This window comes from Panthera leo, chromosome D2 (assembly GCF_018350215.1).
Source record: "Panthera leo isolate Ple1 chromosome D2, P.leo_Ple1_pat1.1, whole genome shotgun sequence".
Taxonomy (NCBI): Eukaryota; Metazoa; Chordata; class Mammalia; order Carnivora; family Felidae; genus Panthera; species Panthera leo.
Window position 1 is genome coordinate 48948982 of NC_056689.1, and position 17454 is coordinate 48966435.

The window sequence follows — 17454 nt, forward strand, 5'->3', positions numbered from 1 at the left end:
TTTATTTTACTAGATCTTTTTGAATACATAGGATATACACATATAAACAAAATAGCTTCATTTCTTAAAATGTAAATTGGACCACAATATGTAGATTTTCTGCAACTTACTTTTTTTTAACTGGAACAAGGTATCATGGGGATATTTCTATGGCTCTCTATAGAGCTCTACTTCATTCTTTTTACTTGCTACATAGTGTTCTATAGTAACTATTTCCATATTGATAAACATTTAGGTTCTTCAAATATTTCACTAATACAAACCATACTACAGTGAACATCCTCACAAGTGAGAAGTTCTCCAGGATAGAGGTACGCAGACTATTTTTGTTAAGTGTGTGATTTGTGGAATGTCTCCCCTTTGACGGTCAAAAAGAATAATTACTTTTGCCTGATTTACCACACTAATTACATTTGACGGCTCTTTCTTTGTTATGCATTTTCTTATGTTGTTTAAGGGCTGAACTCTGAGGAAAAGCCTTCCCACATGCATTACATTCATAAGGTTTTTCTCCGGTATGGATTCTCTGATGTTCCACAAGGCCAGAGCTATGTCTGAAGGATTTCCCACATTTCTTACAGTGATAGGGCTTTTCTCCAGTATGAATTCTCTGATGTCCAATAAGGGTTGAGCTCTTCATAAAGACTTTCCCACAGTCATTACACTGATAGGGTTTATTTCCACTATGAGTTTTCTGATGTCCAGCAAAGGATGAACTATACCTGAAAGATTTTCCACACTTACTACAGTGATAGGGTTTCTCTCCGGTATGCATTCTTTGATGGCTAACAAGTGTTGAGCTCTTCCTAAAGGTTTTTCCACATTCATTACATTGATATGGTTTCTCCCCAGTATGGATTTTCAGATGTTCCAACACAGTTGAGTTATCCCTAAAAGCTTTCCCACATTCCTTACATGTAAAAGGCTTCTCTCCACTATGTATTCTCTCATGACGAGTAAGGGCTACATTCTGAGCAAAGGCTTTCCCACAGTCATTACATTTGTAGGGCTTCTGACCGGTATGAATTCTCTGATGACGTAAAAGGATAGAGTTCTTTCCAAAAGCTTTTCCACATTCATTACATTTATGAGGTTTCTCTCTAGAATGAATTTTCTGATGATTAACAAATGTTGAGTGCTTCTTAAGGAATTTCCCACATTCAATACATCTATAGGGTTGCTTGCCTGTGTGGATTTTACGATGATTTAAAAGGGATGAGCTGCTCATAAAGGCTATCCCACATTCATTACATTTATGGGGTTTCTCACCAGTATGATTTCTCTGGTGGCTAATAAAGGAGGAATTGTATTTGAAGACTTTCCCACATTCCTCACATTTATAATGTGTCTTCTCTGTGGAACTTCTGCCCTCCCAGTCCAGGCCTCTCTCCATCATGTCAATTTTTGTTTGTTCTCCCAGATCAGATCCTTCAGAGGTATTTTGCTTTAGGGTGGACACCTTTGTTTCAAACCAGTACTCCTGGACTGAAAAAAATTTTTTTAATTCAAACACTCTCTATGTTGAAATACTGAAAGTGTGAGCTGCACAGGATAAGAATAATGTTCTCTTCTACACAAGTAAGGGTTATGTAAAATTAATGCAACCCACTTGTGACTCTTGCTAAGAAAAGATGGCAAGACTAAAGATAAAAGTTAAGTAGGCGTCTAAAGAAATGGCAGGAAGTTATATTATAAACTTTGTATTTAAAGAACGCAAAGAGCATCTAAGAAGTTGGCAAGTTAGGAAGGTAACACAGAACCCGCCCCTCCAAAAATAGATGAGAATGTGAGAATACACACAAATTTGGAGAGAAAACCAAGTATCACAAAGCAAACCATGATTGCTAGCACAGAATCCTGTAGGGTAGTACATCTGAGAACATTTTAATGTCTCCAAGAACTTAAGGATAACATTTCATTGTGAGAATTTAACAGAGAACCAATATTTAATGTCTCAGAGAAAAACCAGACAAAACATTTAAGGAACCAAAACAGTTCTCAGGCCTAAAAGATTCTAGACTTTAATCTAAGTTTTTAACATACCTAAAAAAGAACATACCAAATTGTGACTTTTTTGTTGTTGTTGTTGTTACAAAGTACACACACAAGACCCAAGAGAAAATATGCAAGATGATGCTGACAAGTAGATGCCAGAAAACTAATGAAGCCATATTTGTGATAAATCAACAATCAATGATCAATTCTTTTACTGAATGAATTTTTCTTATATACAGATATAGATATATACACACATACATATATATTTATATTTTTATTATTTGTATTTATATTTATTATGATTCCATACATCAGATACTAGAGCTAAGATTTATTTTTTTAGGAAAATGCAAGAAATGAAGCCTGGTGAGTAACAGCCCAGATCCTTCAAATGGCCTTTAAAGGGATATACATTTAATGTATAATGGTTAAACTAGAGAAAATTTCAAGATACTGATTGTAAAGGTAGGTAGAGGCAAATTAGTCACATGAAGAGAAATGCAAGTATATGGACATCTGTTTTATGACAAAGGTAGCTTGCAGAGCAGTGAGGAACACGGGTACTTTTTTGGGAGAGTTAAATATGAATGCTACCTCTTACCATGCACAAAAAATCAGTTTCAAAAGTACGATAAATCTAAAAGGCAAACAATAAAGCTCCTAGAAGTTAACATAGAAGAATGTTTTCATGAACTTGGGGAAAGATTTATTAAAAAGGACACAAAAAGCACTGTCAAGAAAGGGCAAGATTGATAAACTAGAGATCATTAAAATTAAAACTTCTATTCATCAAAAGCCCATTAATAATGAAAAGCAGAGAGAAGGGTGATACTGCATATGTAATCAACAAAGGGCTCTCTGAATAGATATTTCATGAAAGATGATATATAATGGCCAATAAACATTTGCAAATGCCCTCAACCTCATTAGATATCAGGGATAAGGATATTAAAACCACATGAGATACACAACACACCCAAAGAATGCCTAACTTCAAAAGACTGACAATATCAAGCACTGGTAAGGATATGGAAAAATGAGTACTCTCACACACTGATGGTAGAAATATAAATGGTACAAACCTTTAAAAAACTATTTGGCATTATGTAGTAAAGTTGAATATATGCACATCCTATAAAATAGAAAATCCACTCCTAAGTATGTGCCCAGAAGAAATGCATCTACATGTGAACCAAAAGATAACCCATAAAATTGTTCACAGCATCTCTAATATTAGTCAAAACCTGGAAATATCCCAAATATCCATCCAAATATATGCAATAAGCTATGGTATAGCAATACAATGAATGAAATACTCCATTTCATTTCATGTTTTCAAAGCATGGTCCCCAGTCCAGTAGCATTAGCATCAGCATCACCTGGGAACTTGGTAAAAATTTTCAGTTCACTCTAAACCAAGTAAATAAAAAACTCTGAGGGCTGGGCCTAGTAATTGTACTTAAGCATGCATTCTGATGAATGCTAAATTTTTAAGAATCCTTGGTCTACACAAAGGACAATGAATGAAAATGGCCAAATAAACTTCAGTGTTAGTCTGGGTGGGGAGGGGTTAGGGCAGGGGAACATGGCTAATGATTGGGAGGGATCAGCATGTTATTTAGTAGTATTCCCAAGGTTCTTTTCCTTGACCTGAGTGTTGGTTACATAGTATTCGATTTAAAAATACTATACTAGGGGCGCCTGGGTGGCTCAGTCGGTTAAGTGTCCGACTTCGGCTCAGGTCATGATCTCGCGGTCCGTGGGTTCAAGCCCCGCGTCAGGCTCTGTGCTGATCGCTCAGAGCCTGGAGCCTGTTTCAGATTCTGTGTCTCCCTCTCTCTCTGACCCTCCCCCGTTCATGCTCTGTCTCTCTCTGTCTCAAAAATAAAATAAAACGTTAAAAAAAAAAATTTAAAAATACTATACTAATTTAGGGGTGCTTGGGTGGCTCAGTCAGTTAAGCGTCCAACTCTAGATTTCGGCTCAGGTCATGATCTCATGGTCATGAGGTCGAGCTCTGCATCATAACCAAGAGGCATTTGATAAAATTCAACATCGTACTTATTTTAAAATAAATAATTTCTTAATGAAAGAGGTGAATTAAATTTTTTTAATGTTTATTTTTTATTTTTTGAGAGAAAGAGAGACAGAGACAGAGCACAAGGGGCGGAGAGAGAGGGAGACACAGAATCTGAAGTGAGATCCAGGTTCTGAGCTGTCAGCACAAGGGGCTCGAACCCACGAACTGTGAGATCGTGACCTGAGCTGAAGTCGCACGCTTAACTGACTGAGCCACCCAGGTGCCCCGAAAGAGGTGAATTAAATACTTACTACATAATAACATTCAGGTTTCCCAACCCAATAACCAGCTAAATGGGAGAATCCTAGACACAATCCTGTTAGAGACACAAAAAGACTATCATATCCATCATTACCATTATTGTTGACAATACAAAAACAAGTCGATATAAAACAAACTTTAAAAAAACACATGCTTGGGGCACCTGGGTGGCGCAGTCGGTTAAGCGTCCGACTTCAGCCAGGTCACGATCTCACGGTCCGTGAGTTCGAGCCCCGCGTCAGGCTCTGAGCCCCGCGTCAGGCGCTGGGCTGATGGCTCGGAGCCTGGAGCCTGTTTCCGATTCTGTGTCTCCCTCTCTCTCTCTGCCCCTCCCCCGTTCATGCTCTGTCTCTCTCTGTCCCAAAAATAAATAAAAAACGTTGGAAAAAAAAAATTTAAAAAAAAAAAAAAAAAAAAAAAAAAACACATGCTCGACTACACTCCTGATAAGAGAAATGCAAACTAAAATTACAATAAAATTAAAGTTTTTAACTATCAGTTTGGCAATGATCAAAAAGTATAGGACACTGTTGTCAAGGTATGATCAGATTGGCATCCATACATTGTCATTAGGAGTATAAATGTATATAATCTCTATGGATACTGGTAATATTCACTGAATTTAAAAATACACTTACCCTTTCACCTACAAATTCTTCTAGAATTTATCCTATAGATTTACTTGTACTTGAGAGAACTGATGTGTATAAAGATAATCACTGCATCATTCATAGTTATTATGTCCATCAACAGGGAACTGATAACATAAGTTACAGTACATCCATAAAATGAAACACTGTACACCCATTAAGAATAAAACAGCACTCTAAATGATGTAGTTATGTGAAATGATTTCCAAGATATTACAAAAGCAAGATACACAATACTGTACTACCATGTGCTTTTAAAAAAAAGGAATACATGTATATTCTTGCAAAGCACACATTATATGTAGAAATTTCCACAAGAAATTTATATAAGAATGCCTCCAGGGAGAGGAACTGGATGATTAAGAAAGGTATGTGAAGGGAGTGCCTGGGTGGCTCAGTCGGTTAAGCATCTGACTCTTGATTTCGGCTCAGGTCATGATCCCAGGATCATAGGATCGAGCCTCACATTAGGCTCTGTGCTGACAGTGTGGAGCCTGCTTGGGATTCTCTCTCTCTTTCTCTCTCTCTCTCTCTCTCTCTCAAAAATAAATAAACTTAAAAAAATAAATAAACAAAGGTATGTGAAGAAGACTGCATACAATTTGAACCATCTGAATTTTGTACCATATGTATTTCTAAAAACTAAAAGAGTAGAATATGCAGAAAAGGAGGATGAACTGTGAAACATGGAATGGTTGTGAAATCTTTGTCTAAAGATTTATTAGTCTTCTAAATGGATGGAAGAAATATCAAAGGAAACATTGCTAGTTTTTACTACATCTAAATTCTAAACATCTTATTTCAAAAAATACCAAAATTAAAACAGAAAGAACAAAGAATAAGGAAGACTGAGTTACTACTACTACTGAATTACTCAATAAGGAATCTACACAAAAATTTAGAGGGAAAGGGGGTGCCTGGGTGGCTCAGTCGGTTAAGCAACTAACTTCAGCTCAGGTCATGATCTCCTGGTTTGTGAATTTGAGCCCCACATCAGGCTCCTCAATGATGGTGCAGAGCCTGCTTGGGATTCTCTCTCTCTCCCTCTCTCTCTGCCTTTCCCCCATTTGTGCTTTCTCTCTCTTTCAAAATAAATAAATAAAACTTTTCAAATTTTAGGAGAAAAAAAGTTAAACATAGTAAGAACAAAAGAATTACTGAAAAGCATTAAAAAACAAAACAAAACAAAACAAAACAAAACAAAACAGGGGCACCTGGGTAGCTCAGTCAGCTAAGCACTCAACTCTTGATTTCGGCTCAGGTCATAATTTCACAGTTCATGAGATCAAGCCCTGAGTTGGGCTCTGCTCTGGCAGCATGGAGCCTGCTTGGAATTCTCTCTCTCCTTCTCTCTCTGCCCTTCTCCTGCTCACACACACATGTTCCCTCTTCCTCTCTCTCTCTCTCAAAATAAGTAAAAAAACATTAAAAAAAAACCCAGGTTAAACAAATTATATATATCACTGGTATTTTCCATGAAATATAATTATAAAAGTTTCTCTGAAGATGATATAGGCAAAATGACAATTAGAGTTTTGTTTTGTTTTTTTAACGTTTATTTATTTTTGAGACAGAGCATGAACAGGGGAGGGTCAGAGAGAGAGGGAGACACAGAATCTGAAACAGGCTCCAGGCTCTGAGCTGTCAGCACAGAGCCCGACGCGGGGCTTGAACTCACGGACCACGAGATCATGACCTGAGCCGAAGTCGGACGCTTAACCGACTGAGCCACCCAGGCGACCCGACAATTAGAGTTTTTTAAAAAGGAATACTAGCAAGATAAATGTTGTAGGCGAGAGAAACATCATGTTTAAAGACTTTGAAATGAATTATGATGCAAAGAAAGCGACTTACAGAAATTTATGCAAAGTATACATAGAAAAAAGATGAGAGCCAAGAGCAAAGCATAACAGAGAAATTTTAAAAGGGGAGAAAATGCTTGCCCATCAACTTGTTTGCTAAAAATAGTAATTATCTGATAGTGAGGAAACTATGCTTACATTGGAATCTGCCACTGCCACTATATGATTAAAGATAATGGATATTAAAACCAGAAAAGGATATACAGTCATTTATTAAGCTAACCATGAGAGAATTTGAAAGGAATTGAAAATGGACAGAAGATAGAAACAAAGTACAGCCCGACAAGTGCCTGAAAACAGGGAGGGAGAAAAAAAACACATGAAGAGACTGAGGATTTCAGGCGAGAAGTCATGGGCCTGAGGCCCGCGAGAAGTCATGGGCCTGAGGCCCTCGAGAAGGGAGCAGCTCTCCACAGGCACGGATAGAATGAGGAGAAAAAGGGCAAGTCACCTGATGCAGCGATGACATTAAGAGGAGGAAAGCGGTGTCAAGTTCCCCCACGCGGCTGCACAGACACGCGCCCTCTGAGGTGAGCCTTGTGACCAACAAGTCCTCCTCACCACTCTGTGTGCTGAGCTGCTGCTTGAAATGGCCCCGCCTCACTCACCTGAACAAGTGCCTGATGGAACTTGCTGTACTTCCATCCATGGCTTGGACCGTTGCTCCAACTGGGTGATTAGTTTGGGTTTGGAAGAGAGAAGCCCTGTTCATAGAAAAACACAAAAGGAATGTGACTATGGTCATGAGCACAAGCAGTCATCCCAGACCTCAGTCTCAGGAAGGTTTCCACATCAGACAGGCCTAGAGGGTGTTTTGAGGATGTCCAAATCATGTCCAAATCATGCTAGTTATAGAAAGGTAGGAGGGAAGGTCAGTTAGAAAACCAGGCCTCCTTGAGGATGAGAACTCCTATTGTTGGTGGCAGACAAATCCTGAGATGGAAAATTTAGAAAACTGGGCTAGACAACACACATAGCTGCCATCTTAAACTCTGTATGGCTCTGACTTTCTGAGAGATGGGACTGTGCATAAACTCCAGCCTCTAAGTCCATGCTAAAAACAAACAAAACTTCCTATTTACGATTTAAATACCCCAAATCAGGGGCGCCTGGGTGGCTTAGTCGGTTGAGCATCCGACTTCGGCTCAGGTCATGATCCCGCGGTGTGTGAGTTCGAGCCCCGCATCAGCCTCTGTGCTGACAGCTTGGAGCCTGGAGCCTGCTTCAGATTCTGTGTCTCCCTCTCTCTCTGCCCCTCCCCTGCTCATGCTCTGTCTCTCTCTGTCTCAAAAATAAATAAAAACATTTAAAAAATTTTTTTAAATAAATTAATTATATTAAATAAATAATAAATACCCCAAATCATTTACCCTGTGAAAACACACAGTTGCCCAGGAAATCAATTTTGAATTAAAAAGACACCCTTACCCACTGACACCAGATTCCCATAGTTTTCCAGCATCACATCCTTGTACAGGGCCCGCTGAGCAGCATCCAGGTGTTTCCATTCAATCTGGGTAAAGGCCACAGCCACATCCCCAAATGTCAGTGATCCCTGCAAAGTCAAACCCAATTCTTCTCACCAAGGAATGTTTATACCCTGAAGCAGGGAACCAGGAAGTCCTCATCAGAAAAGGAGAGCAACACCTTCAAGGCCAGCTTCTGATACTTCAGCTTGTTTATGCAGAGGGAAGTGGAACACGGTTAACAAAAGGACAAAGGGGGAAAGTAAATGACAAGCTCAGGAAGCAGACTTGCTACCCAGGAACAAAAAATCAAAAGAAGCTGGAAAATCCAGCCAGGAATAAGAGGAGGTCATGGCCCCTCATTTCAACCACACTGCCCTCCTCACATTCTTCCAACACGCCTATCATGCTCCCTCCTCTGGGCCTGGCATTTGCTCATTCCTCACTTCATAGGTCTTTGCTTAAATGTCACCTCCTCAGAATGGTCTTCGCTTTTCTCCCATCCTCTACCACTCTCCATCCCATGTCCCACTTCACTCTCTTCACAGGATTTCTCACTACTTGGCAGGACTAGATTTATCATCTATAATGTGAGCTCCAGGAGCTTAGGGACCACTTGGGTCACTGTTGTCCCCCTCGCCTAAAATACTGCCTAGAACATAGAAGTGTTCAAGGATTTGTCAGTCAGCAAATAAATAGAAACTCCAAAAGGCATGCAAAATGATAGTGGATTTATCCTAGAATTTACTAGGAAATAATATATATTTGTCAATTGCCTTTCACAGCAATAGCAACTTAGTATGTACCACGCACAGTGCTAAGCCCCAAGATAAACACCATCTCTCTGCATGTCTGCCATGATGGTCTCTAAAGTAAATCTATTTTATAGCTAAAGATACTAAGGCTCAGAGAGTTGAAAGAACTTGTTCAAAGTCACAGGGCTGGTTGACTACAGAATAAAAAGGAGCTTTAAAAAGTGATAGTGAGACTAGAGCAAATAGGAAGATATTTCATAACATATTAATATGTCATAACATATTAAAACATATTAAAAGCCTAAAAAATACTTATACAAAAGTGTTTCAAATGAAATAATTTGATTTGTTAGTGCAATAGGAATATGGATCATCTTTAATTTTTAAAATTTTCCTTTACTCTTAATTTGTATAATAGTCAAGTATGTCTTACTTCCTTTCAAAATGCTAATTTACTTCCTGTCAACTTCTCAAAATTCTTCAAAACCCAGTTTTCTCCAGCATACAGGCAAACTCCAGCCTGGCATTCTAGATCCCAAATGTTTCCAAATTTCTCTGGAACCCGTGTTCATGGTTCAGATATAATGGCTTCACTCATGTTATAGCCTTCCCCTAGTCACCCCACCTTCTGCAATTATGCAAACTTAATCTTCAGGAAGAACTAAACACACCCTGAAGACTCCTCTGACCCCTGAACATCAAGAGAGCATTACCATCATTGTGTCATATCTATCAGCCTCTGTCCTTGTATGATGTGTCTGTCCTTCATCTTCTGCGAGGTGGCAAACTCACTTTGAGACAATGGCTATTCCTTACCTACAAAGTACTCTTCAGTTTCTAGCACTCTAGAAAGCATGGGTAGCAATCATCTATTTAGTGAATGACTCTGTAATGTGTAGAGAGGACATGAAGGGACAACGGTGGGGAGAGGGGTCCTTTCTCCGCAGCGCTGCACCTATCCAGGATTGGCTCAGGGAACCTAATTTGGTCCATACACAGGGCAGAGCACCTTCCAGACAAGCATAAACCCAACTTCATTTTGAAAGGGTGGCAATTCCTCAGGAAAAGTTAAAACCAAACTTGCCTGGATCTGGGCTCTTGGTAGCCTTGGGGCCATCTGTCTCCTGAACTGTTCTCCCAGGCAAGGGCAAAGAATCCTGAATAAGCCAATCTGGGAAAGAAGAAAGGAAATATGAGGAAGTCCCTCCATGTCCTAAACTAGCTAGAACTTGCTCTCTGCAAGCTGAACCGACCAGTCCTCCGCCCTCCCTACTCCGCACAAAGGTGGGTAGACAGGTGAAGGTGGTTAAGATCAGGACTGGCTGCCTGGAGTCCGGCCGGGCAGCAAGCTCCAAGCCAAGCTCTGGCTGTCAGTCAGGCACCTTCGCCAAAACGGGTGGCAAGTCTCGTCGGTGACTCGATCTCTGGGCCTCAGGCCAAGCCTTTAAACTCTCAGGCGCCGGATTGGGGCGGCCATTCAACACAGTACGGCTCATCTGGGTGGGGCCCCGGCCACATCTGCCTGTCCCCTCGTAAACCGGCTCCTTTCTCGGCCCGCCCTGGGGAAAAGAGGGGCGCACCGGGTCTCAGTGCCTGCCTGGCGGCCGCCGTTCCAGGACGGCGCTGGGCGTGCTGGCCTACGAGGCTGCGCGCGCCGAAGAACTGCGACCACCCAAAGCGGTACTGGTCTCCGAGACCCGCGAGCGGGCAGGAACCTCGCTCTACTCACACGGAGGCCCGCAGGGCCGGAAACGGAAGCGGCCGCGGAGCCCCTGGGAAATGTAGTCTCGGATGCAGTCAGATCTCAGGGTCTCCATCGTATGCCTATGTTGGCATCTTTGGAGAGCTTTGAAAAGTAATGGGGCCTTGGTCCCAGCTCCAGAGATTCCGGATTTATGCTCTAGGTATAGTCCTGGCACTGGGACTTTTAAAGTTCCCAAGTGATTCTGATGTGCAGCCAAGATTGGTACCCAATGCTAGAAACTAATGCAAATCTGTAAGGCATATTTTATGTTACTTTGGGGCAGCTATTTATGATTGATTTGTTCACCTATTGGTTTCAGAGTAATGCTGTTTTGATTTCAAGTTAAAAAAAAAAAAAAAGCATGTTAGAAAAGCAGAACACCCAAAACACTAAGATTTTTCTATTTGCTAGCATAGAAGATGGAACAAGATTGGATCCGTTTTTTAAAACTGTGGTTTTTTGGGGGTGCCTGGGTGGCTCAGTCGGTTGAGCATCTGACTTCGGCTCAGGTCATGATCTCACGGCTGGAGAGTTCAAGCCCTGTGCCAGGCTCTGTGCTGACAGCTTAGAGCCTGGAGCCTGCTTCAGATTCTGTGTCTCCCTCTCTCTGCCCCTAACCCACTCACATTCTGTCTCTGTCTCTCTCAAAAATAAATAAACATTAAAAAAATTTTTTTTAATTTAAAAAATAATAAATAAAAAATAAAACTTTTTTTCAGGGCACCTGGGTGGCTCAGCTAGTTGAGCGTGTGACTTTGGCTCAGGTCATGATCTCATGGTTCATGAGTTCAAACCCCACAATGATTTGGTGCTGTCAGCACAGAGCCTGCTTCCCATCCTCTGTCCCCTCTCTCTCTGCCTCTCCCCTGCTTGTGTGCTTTCTCTCAAAAATAAATAAAACACTAAAAAAATAATTGGATACAAATGTGTTATTTTCTAGAAAAAAAAATCCTCCTTATACACTCCAGGAATTGGACAGATTAGGAAGGAAAAATGTATCTCTTTTGTTCAGTTAGGACTTCTTATTTGAAAGACTATTTCTCCGAATGGGGCAGTTATTCACTGAATTAATAGTGATTAACCAATGCCCTGCTAAGTGCCACTCACTAGTCTAGATGCTAAGGACAGAGCACTTGACAAGGCCTCCCTCCTTAACCAAACTTTGGTCGGGGTCTTCTCAATCCTCTTCTCAATAAGGCCTTGTCTTTGGCCTAATGAGCCCAATTTTAGCAAAGGATCCCACTAAACCAGTTCATCAAGAATTCCCCCACCCTTGGATCCAATCAAGCTTCTTTTTCCCCATCCTTGATACCTAACCCAATTCTGCTCTGCCCTCCCCCCACCTTGATACCTAACTAACTTCTTCCTAGAAATTTTCCATTTACTCCCTCACCCTATCAGTTGGCTACAAAACCCCATTTGACCCTGTTGTGTTGGGAGTTAAGTTCAAGCTCTCTCCCATATTGCGATGCAATGAAATCTTAAATAAACCCTTCTTTTCAATTCAGTAAGTGTCAGTATAATTTCTCTTTGATGCAGTAAACAAAATAAACAATGTCTCTCCCCTCAAAGATCTTACATTCAGATGGGCATCAGGAAGAGAGAGATTCAACAAAATCAGGGTAAAGAGGTAGGAAGAGGATTCTTATTTAAAATAGAGCTGTAAGGATTGGCACCTTTGATAAGAGATCATATGTTCAGAAGTCTGAAGGAAATGAGGTAACAAGAAGGAGTGTACCTGTGGGAAGTCAGATAAAACAGCAGATGCAAAACCCCTACAGAATATGCTTCATTTATTTGAGGAACAGCAAAAGGCCAATGTGCTTAGAACACTAAAAACATAGGTAAAAGCTAGAACATGGGTGTGATGATTAATTATATGTGTCAACTTGGTTGGGCTAAAGGGCACACAGACAGCCAGTAAGACATTAATTCTTGGTGTGTCTGTGATAGCGTTTCCAGAAAAGATTAGCATTTGAATCAGCAGACTGAGTAAAGAAGAAGAAGATCCACCTTTACTAATAATGGGCAGGCATCATCCCATCCTTTGAGAGCCCAGGTGAACAAAAAGGGGAAGGATGAATTCTCTCTTTCTTCTTGAGCGGAGGCATCCATCTTCTCTTGTCCTCAGACGTCAGAGCTTCTGGTTCTTAGACCTTCAGACCCTGGGACTTCCTCCAGCACACCACCCCCTCCCTTCTCAGGCCTTCAGCCATTGGTTCCACTGGTTCTTGGGCCTTCAGACATAGACTGAATTACAACGCCAGCTTTCCCAGTTCTCCAGCTTGCAAGTGGCAGATCATGGGTCTTCTCAGCCTCTATAACCACATAAGCCAACTAGTTAATTAAATACACATACTATCATTCTATTTCTCTGGAAGACCCTAATACAATGTTGGTCCATTTAGTCCACTGCAAGGATATTGGCTCTAATTTTGAATGATATAAGCCATCAGAATGTGGGGAAATGGAAAGCCTCATTGTTGGTAGGATCATAAAATGGTGTGGCCACTTTGGAAAACAGTTTGGCAGTTCCTCAAAACCTTAAATATGGAGTTACCATATCATTCAGTGATGCCATTCCTAGACACCTACCAAAGAGAAATGAAAATATACATCCACACAAAAACTTGTACACACGTGTTCACAGCAGTGTTATTCATAAGAGCCAAAAGTGGAAACAGCACAAATGTCCATCAACTGGCAAATGGATAAAAAGTGTGGTATATCCAAACAATGGAATGATATGTGGCAACAAAAAGGAATGAAGTAGTGATATATGCTACATAATTGATGAACTTTGAAAATAATACTAAGTTAAAAAAAAAAAAAAAGATAGTCACAAAATACAATGCGATTCCATTTTTACAAAATGTCCAAAAAAAGGCAACTTCATAGAGACAGAAAATATATTAATAGTTGCCAGTGGATGGAGGGAAGGAGGTATGGGGAATGACTGTTAATGGGTATGAAGTGATGGGGGGTGATGTTTAAAATTAAATAGTAATTATATTAGTTTCCTAGGACTATTGTAACAAAGTACCACAAACTTAAGCAGTAGGAGTTCATTTTCTCAGCCTGAAGGCTAGAAGTTCATTATCAAGCGAGGCTGGTTCCTTCTGAGACTTTGGGTAAAATCCTTCCTTGACTCTCCCTACCTTCCTGTGGTTGCTGTCAATCCTTGGCATTTTGTGGCTTGAATACTCCTGTGTGTCTCTGTCTTCATATGGTATTTCCTCTTATAAAGATAGCTAGTTATATGGGATTAGAGCCCACCCTAATGACCTCATCTTAACTTGATTATATCTACAAGAACCCTATTTCCAAATAAGGTTACATTCTGGAGTACTGGGCGTTAGGACTTCAAGTATGAAGGGTGTGGGGGAGGACACAATTCAACCCATAAAGCTTAGTTTTGTGTTTTATGCTTTGTTCCTTAATGGTTTGCCTTTAATACCTCTAATTTATTTTTAATAAAGTTCATATATTATAAGAGAAAGGATCTAAATTCGTCTCAAATGATTGCATAATCTTTTCAACACCTTTCATTGAAAAGTCTACTCTTGGGGCGCCTGGGTGGCTCAGTCAGTTAAGCATCTGACTTCGGCTCAGGTCATGATCTCACGGTCCTTGAGTTCAAGCCCCACGTCGGGCTCTGTGCTGACAGCTTGGAGCCTGGAGCCTGCTTCTGACTCTGTGTCTCCCTCTCTGTGACCCTCCCCCATTCATGCTCTGTCTCTCTCTGTCTCAAAAATAAATAAACATGAAAAAAAAAGAAAAGTCTACTCTTTCCTTCAGCAAATCAAATGTCATCATTATCTTATGCCACACTATAGTGTCTCCCAAACAAAAGTTTGGGGGATTTCTTAATCTGTGCTGTTTTTCAGAAGCACAGGGCTCAGATAAACTTCAACACTCTCACTATTAATAGGAAGCGGTTAAATAAGTTATAGTAAGTCCAAATGAAAGATTACTAGGCAACCATTAAAAATTTCAATGTGGATATAAACATATGTTACATAAATATGCTGACAAAATTGGGGGGGGCCTGGGGTTGTTTTAATTGAAGTAAAGTTGACACACAATGTTACATTCATTTCAGGTGTACAACACAGTGATTCAACAAGTCTACACATTATGCCATGCTCACCACAAGTAACTACCATCTGTCACCATACAACTATTATAATACCAATGACTATATTTCCTGTGCTGTACCTTTTACCCTCATGATTCATGGGCGAAATATTGTGAGTGGAAAAAAAAATCAGTTTCTAAAACAGCCTATGTAGCATAATCCCATTTGAGTATCACATAACAATGACATAATGCCAGAAACATGCTCAGCAAGGGCCTACTGTAAGGTATGACTCAACTCATGCCAAGAACCATGCTAAACCTTCTACTTGAATCATTTCATGTAATACTCAAAGCAACCCTATGAGGTAGGTGCTATTAGTATTCTCAACAGAAAAAAACTTTTTGTTCTAGAAATTTCAAAATATGCACAACATGGGAATAATATAGCCTCCAAGTATCCATAACCCAGATTCACAAATATTGAGATCATGCCTGTTTTAGTTTATCTGTCAATCTCTCCTCGCCTTTTACTGAACTATTTAATCTATAAATAATCAAGTACATATCTTACCTAAGGGCATTTTAGTTTATTTTTTACATTGTATCATTATTACACTTAAAAAATAAATAATAATTTGAGAGATTGAATATACACATGGACAATAGAAAGACCATATATAAAAACAATCTGCAGCAACCAGCTCGGGAAACCAACCCATAATCTATGATAACTAGCCCAGGAAGCCAGTCTGCTTGTAGGCTGACTTGTAAGAAGTCAGAATATCATCTCTAGCAATCAGCCTGGCAGCCAAAGTATCAATCATCCCCAAACAGTCAGGCCTTGATTAATAACTGACAATATCCCTAAATTTTGTCCCCACTTCCAATTTAGGACCAGAGAAAGCCAAATATGCTCCCCTAACCAATCACATAGGATGCCCTCTTCCACTTAGCCACCTCCAGTTTCCCTGCAATCAGGGCATACCCAAAGCCTTCCTTTTTTCCACTCTAAAGCGTTATCACTCCACTGCCTTTGAATCACTGCCAAAATGCAAGGGATGGTAGCTGACCACCTTGCCATAGCATGCTTATTCTCACTTGGTTGGTCTTCACTTTTTCCACAAATTCTTTATAGCTAATATCCAGTCCAAATTCAAATCTCTGTAAGTGTCCCATAGATTTATTTTGTGTCTAGTTTGTTTGATTCAAACGGGCACCCTTCAAGTCAGGCCTGGGTCTTTACAACTTGATGGTAGTAGTCTTTGGAACTTTCTTGCTCTCTGGCAGACAAGTTGTTCCAGGCTTGCTCTATGCTTTGTCATGAACCAGCTGTTACTCCCAAGAGCCCTGGCTTGTTCAGTTTCCTGCAGTCTTTTGGAGTCACCTACAAACTGGAGCTTGTGAAAGAGCCTGTGGAACCCCAGGCCAGTTTCATTGGTATCCTCAGCTTCTTGCTGATGGTTCCGCTCAGAGTGGAGCTCTCTCTTGGAGGACTGTATTATTTGGTGGCATTTTCTGTGTTCTGGGTTCCAGAACTCTCACGATCTTGGAACAGCTGCTGAAGCCTGATGGTGATTCGACCCCCCCTCTTCTAGGATCCGCTGGGATCCCCTGATCTTGGTTTTGTTGAAGATACTGTCCAACGGGATGTTTCTCCTGCTATCCTAGTGACTCAGTCCATTTTTGTGAGTGATTTGGGGAATTCAAAAACGGCGGCCAATAAGGATCTTGCCCTGCTCCTCGTTTAACAGATGAGAAATGTTTAGAGAAGCTAAATAATGTGGCCTCAGTGTGCTCATCTGCAAAAACGTTAATAATCTCTGCTCGCCTACCTCCCAGGACTGTTATGAGAATTAAATGATATAAAAGAAGTGAAAAGTCAGAAATTCAAGGAGAGGGATGCCACAGAGCACAAGGGCAGAAATTCCTGGAGCAGCGTCTCCACCTGAAGGGCATGTCTCTAGTGTCTGGGGCCACCTAAAGGTCAAAACTGAGAATAACAGTTACATTAACTTTTACCGCCTGCATTGTGATGCACACCTTCCATGCCTTATTCCATGTAGTTCTCACAACAGCCTGAAGGGGACAGGTTTCCTGAGCCTCATTTTACAGAGGAGGAAATCCGGGCTTGGTGACATTGATAAACTTGCTCGTGATGTCAGTTTTCTGGTGGCAGAGCCTGTATTTACACCCAGGCTATCTGACTCCACAGCCCCTGCCTTTAGCTGCTCTGCTCTGGAGCCTGAAGGGGAGAAGGTGCGGGTTTTCACCGAAATGAGGGAAAGACAGAAGACAGAGGAGAAGGTGAGCCAGGTTATTGAGCTATTGAGAAGCCTGTGCAGCTATTCTCAATATCCTCTTTCACTGAGGTAGGTGACTAAGCTGAAAGCCAGGCTAGCACATTTTTGGGGGTAGCCTCCTAGATTGCAATTGCCCCCTTAGAGTCTTTCAAGGCATTCTTGGAAATATGCCACTCTTCTAGGGTTTCCAGATAAAATTCAGGATGCCCAGCAGCATCTGAATTTCAGACAAACATTACAAAGAACACACATCTAAAC

At 40.7% G+C, this 17454-nt stretch overlaps 2 protein-coding genes across 6 annotated transcripts in view; one reads left to right on the forward strand and one right to left on the reverse strand.

Annotated features, from left to right (window-relative positions):
• ZNF485 (zinc finger protein 485) overlaps window positions 1-17454 on the reverse strand; it is a 22428-nt gene continuing 4974 nt past the window's right edge. For 2 of the 3 annotated variants that reach the window (XM_042907652.1, XM_042907651.1), the window contains exons 2-5: window positions 10157-10243; window positions 8280-8406; window positions 7460-7555; window positions 1-1485 (exon numbers count right to left, since the gene is read on the reverse strand). In XM_042907652.1, the coding sequence (XP_042763586.1) occupies window positions 404-1485; window positions 7460-7555; window positions 8280-8406; window positions 10157-10189 (1338 nt within the window). In that variant the 5' untranslated portion in view covers window positions 10190-10243 and the 3' untranslated portion in view covers window positions 1-403. Of the gene's footprint in view, window positions 1486-7459; window positions 7556-8279; window positions 8407-10156; window positions 10244-10454; window positions 10751-17454 lie in introns of those variants that run through there. The other variant, XM_042907650.1, reaches the window with a different exon arrangement.
• LOC122201734 overlaps window positions 16458-17454 on the forward strand; it is a 2906-nt gene continuing 1909 nt past the window's right edge. For 2 of the 3 annotated variants that reach the window (XR_006194318.1, XM_042907678.1), the window contains exon 1: window positions 16458-17200. Coding sequence is in view for 2 of the 3 variants with exons in the window: in XM_042907678.1 (XP_042763612.1) it covers window positions 16796-17200 (405 nt within the window). In the remaining variant the exon portion in view is untranslated. Of the gene's footprint in view, window positions 17266-17454 lie in introns of all 3 variants that reach the window. The other variant, XM_042907679.1, reaches the window with a different exon arrangement.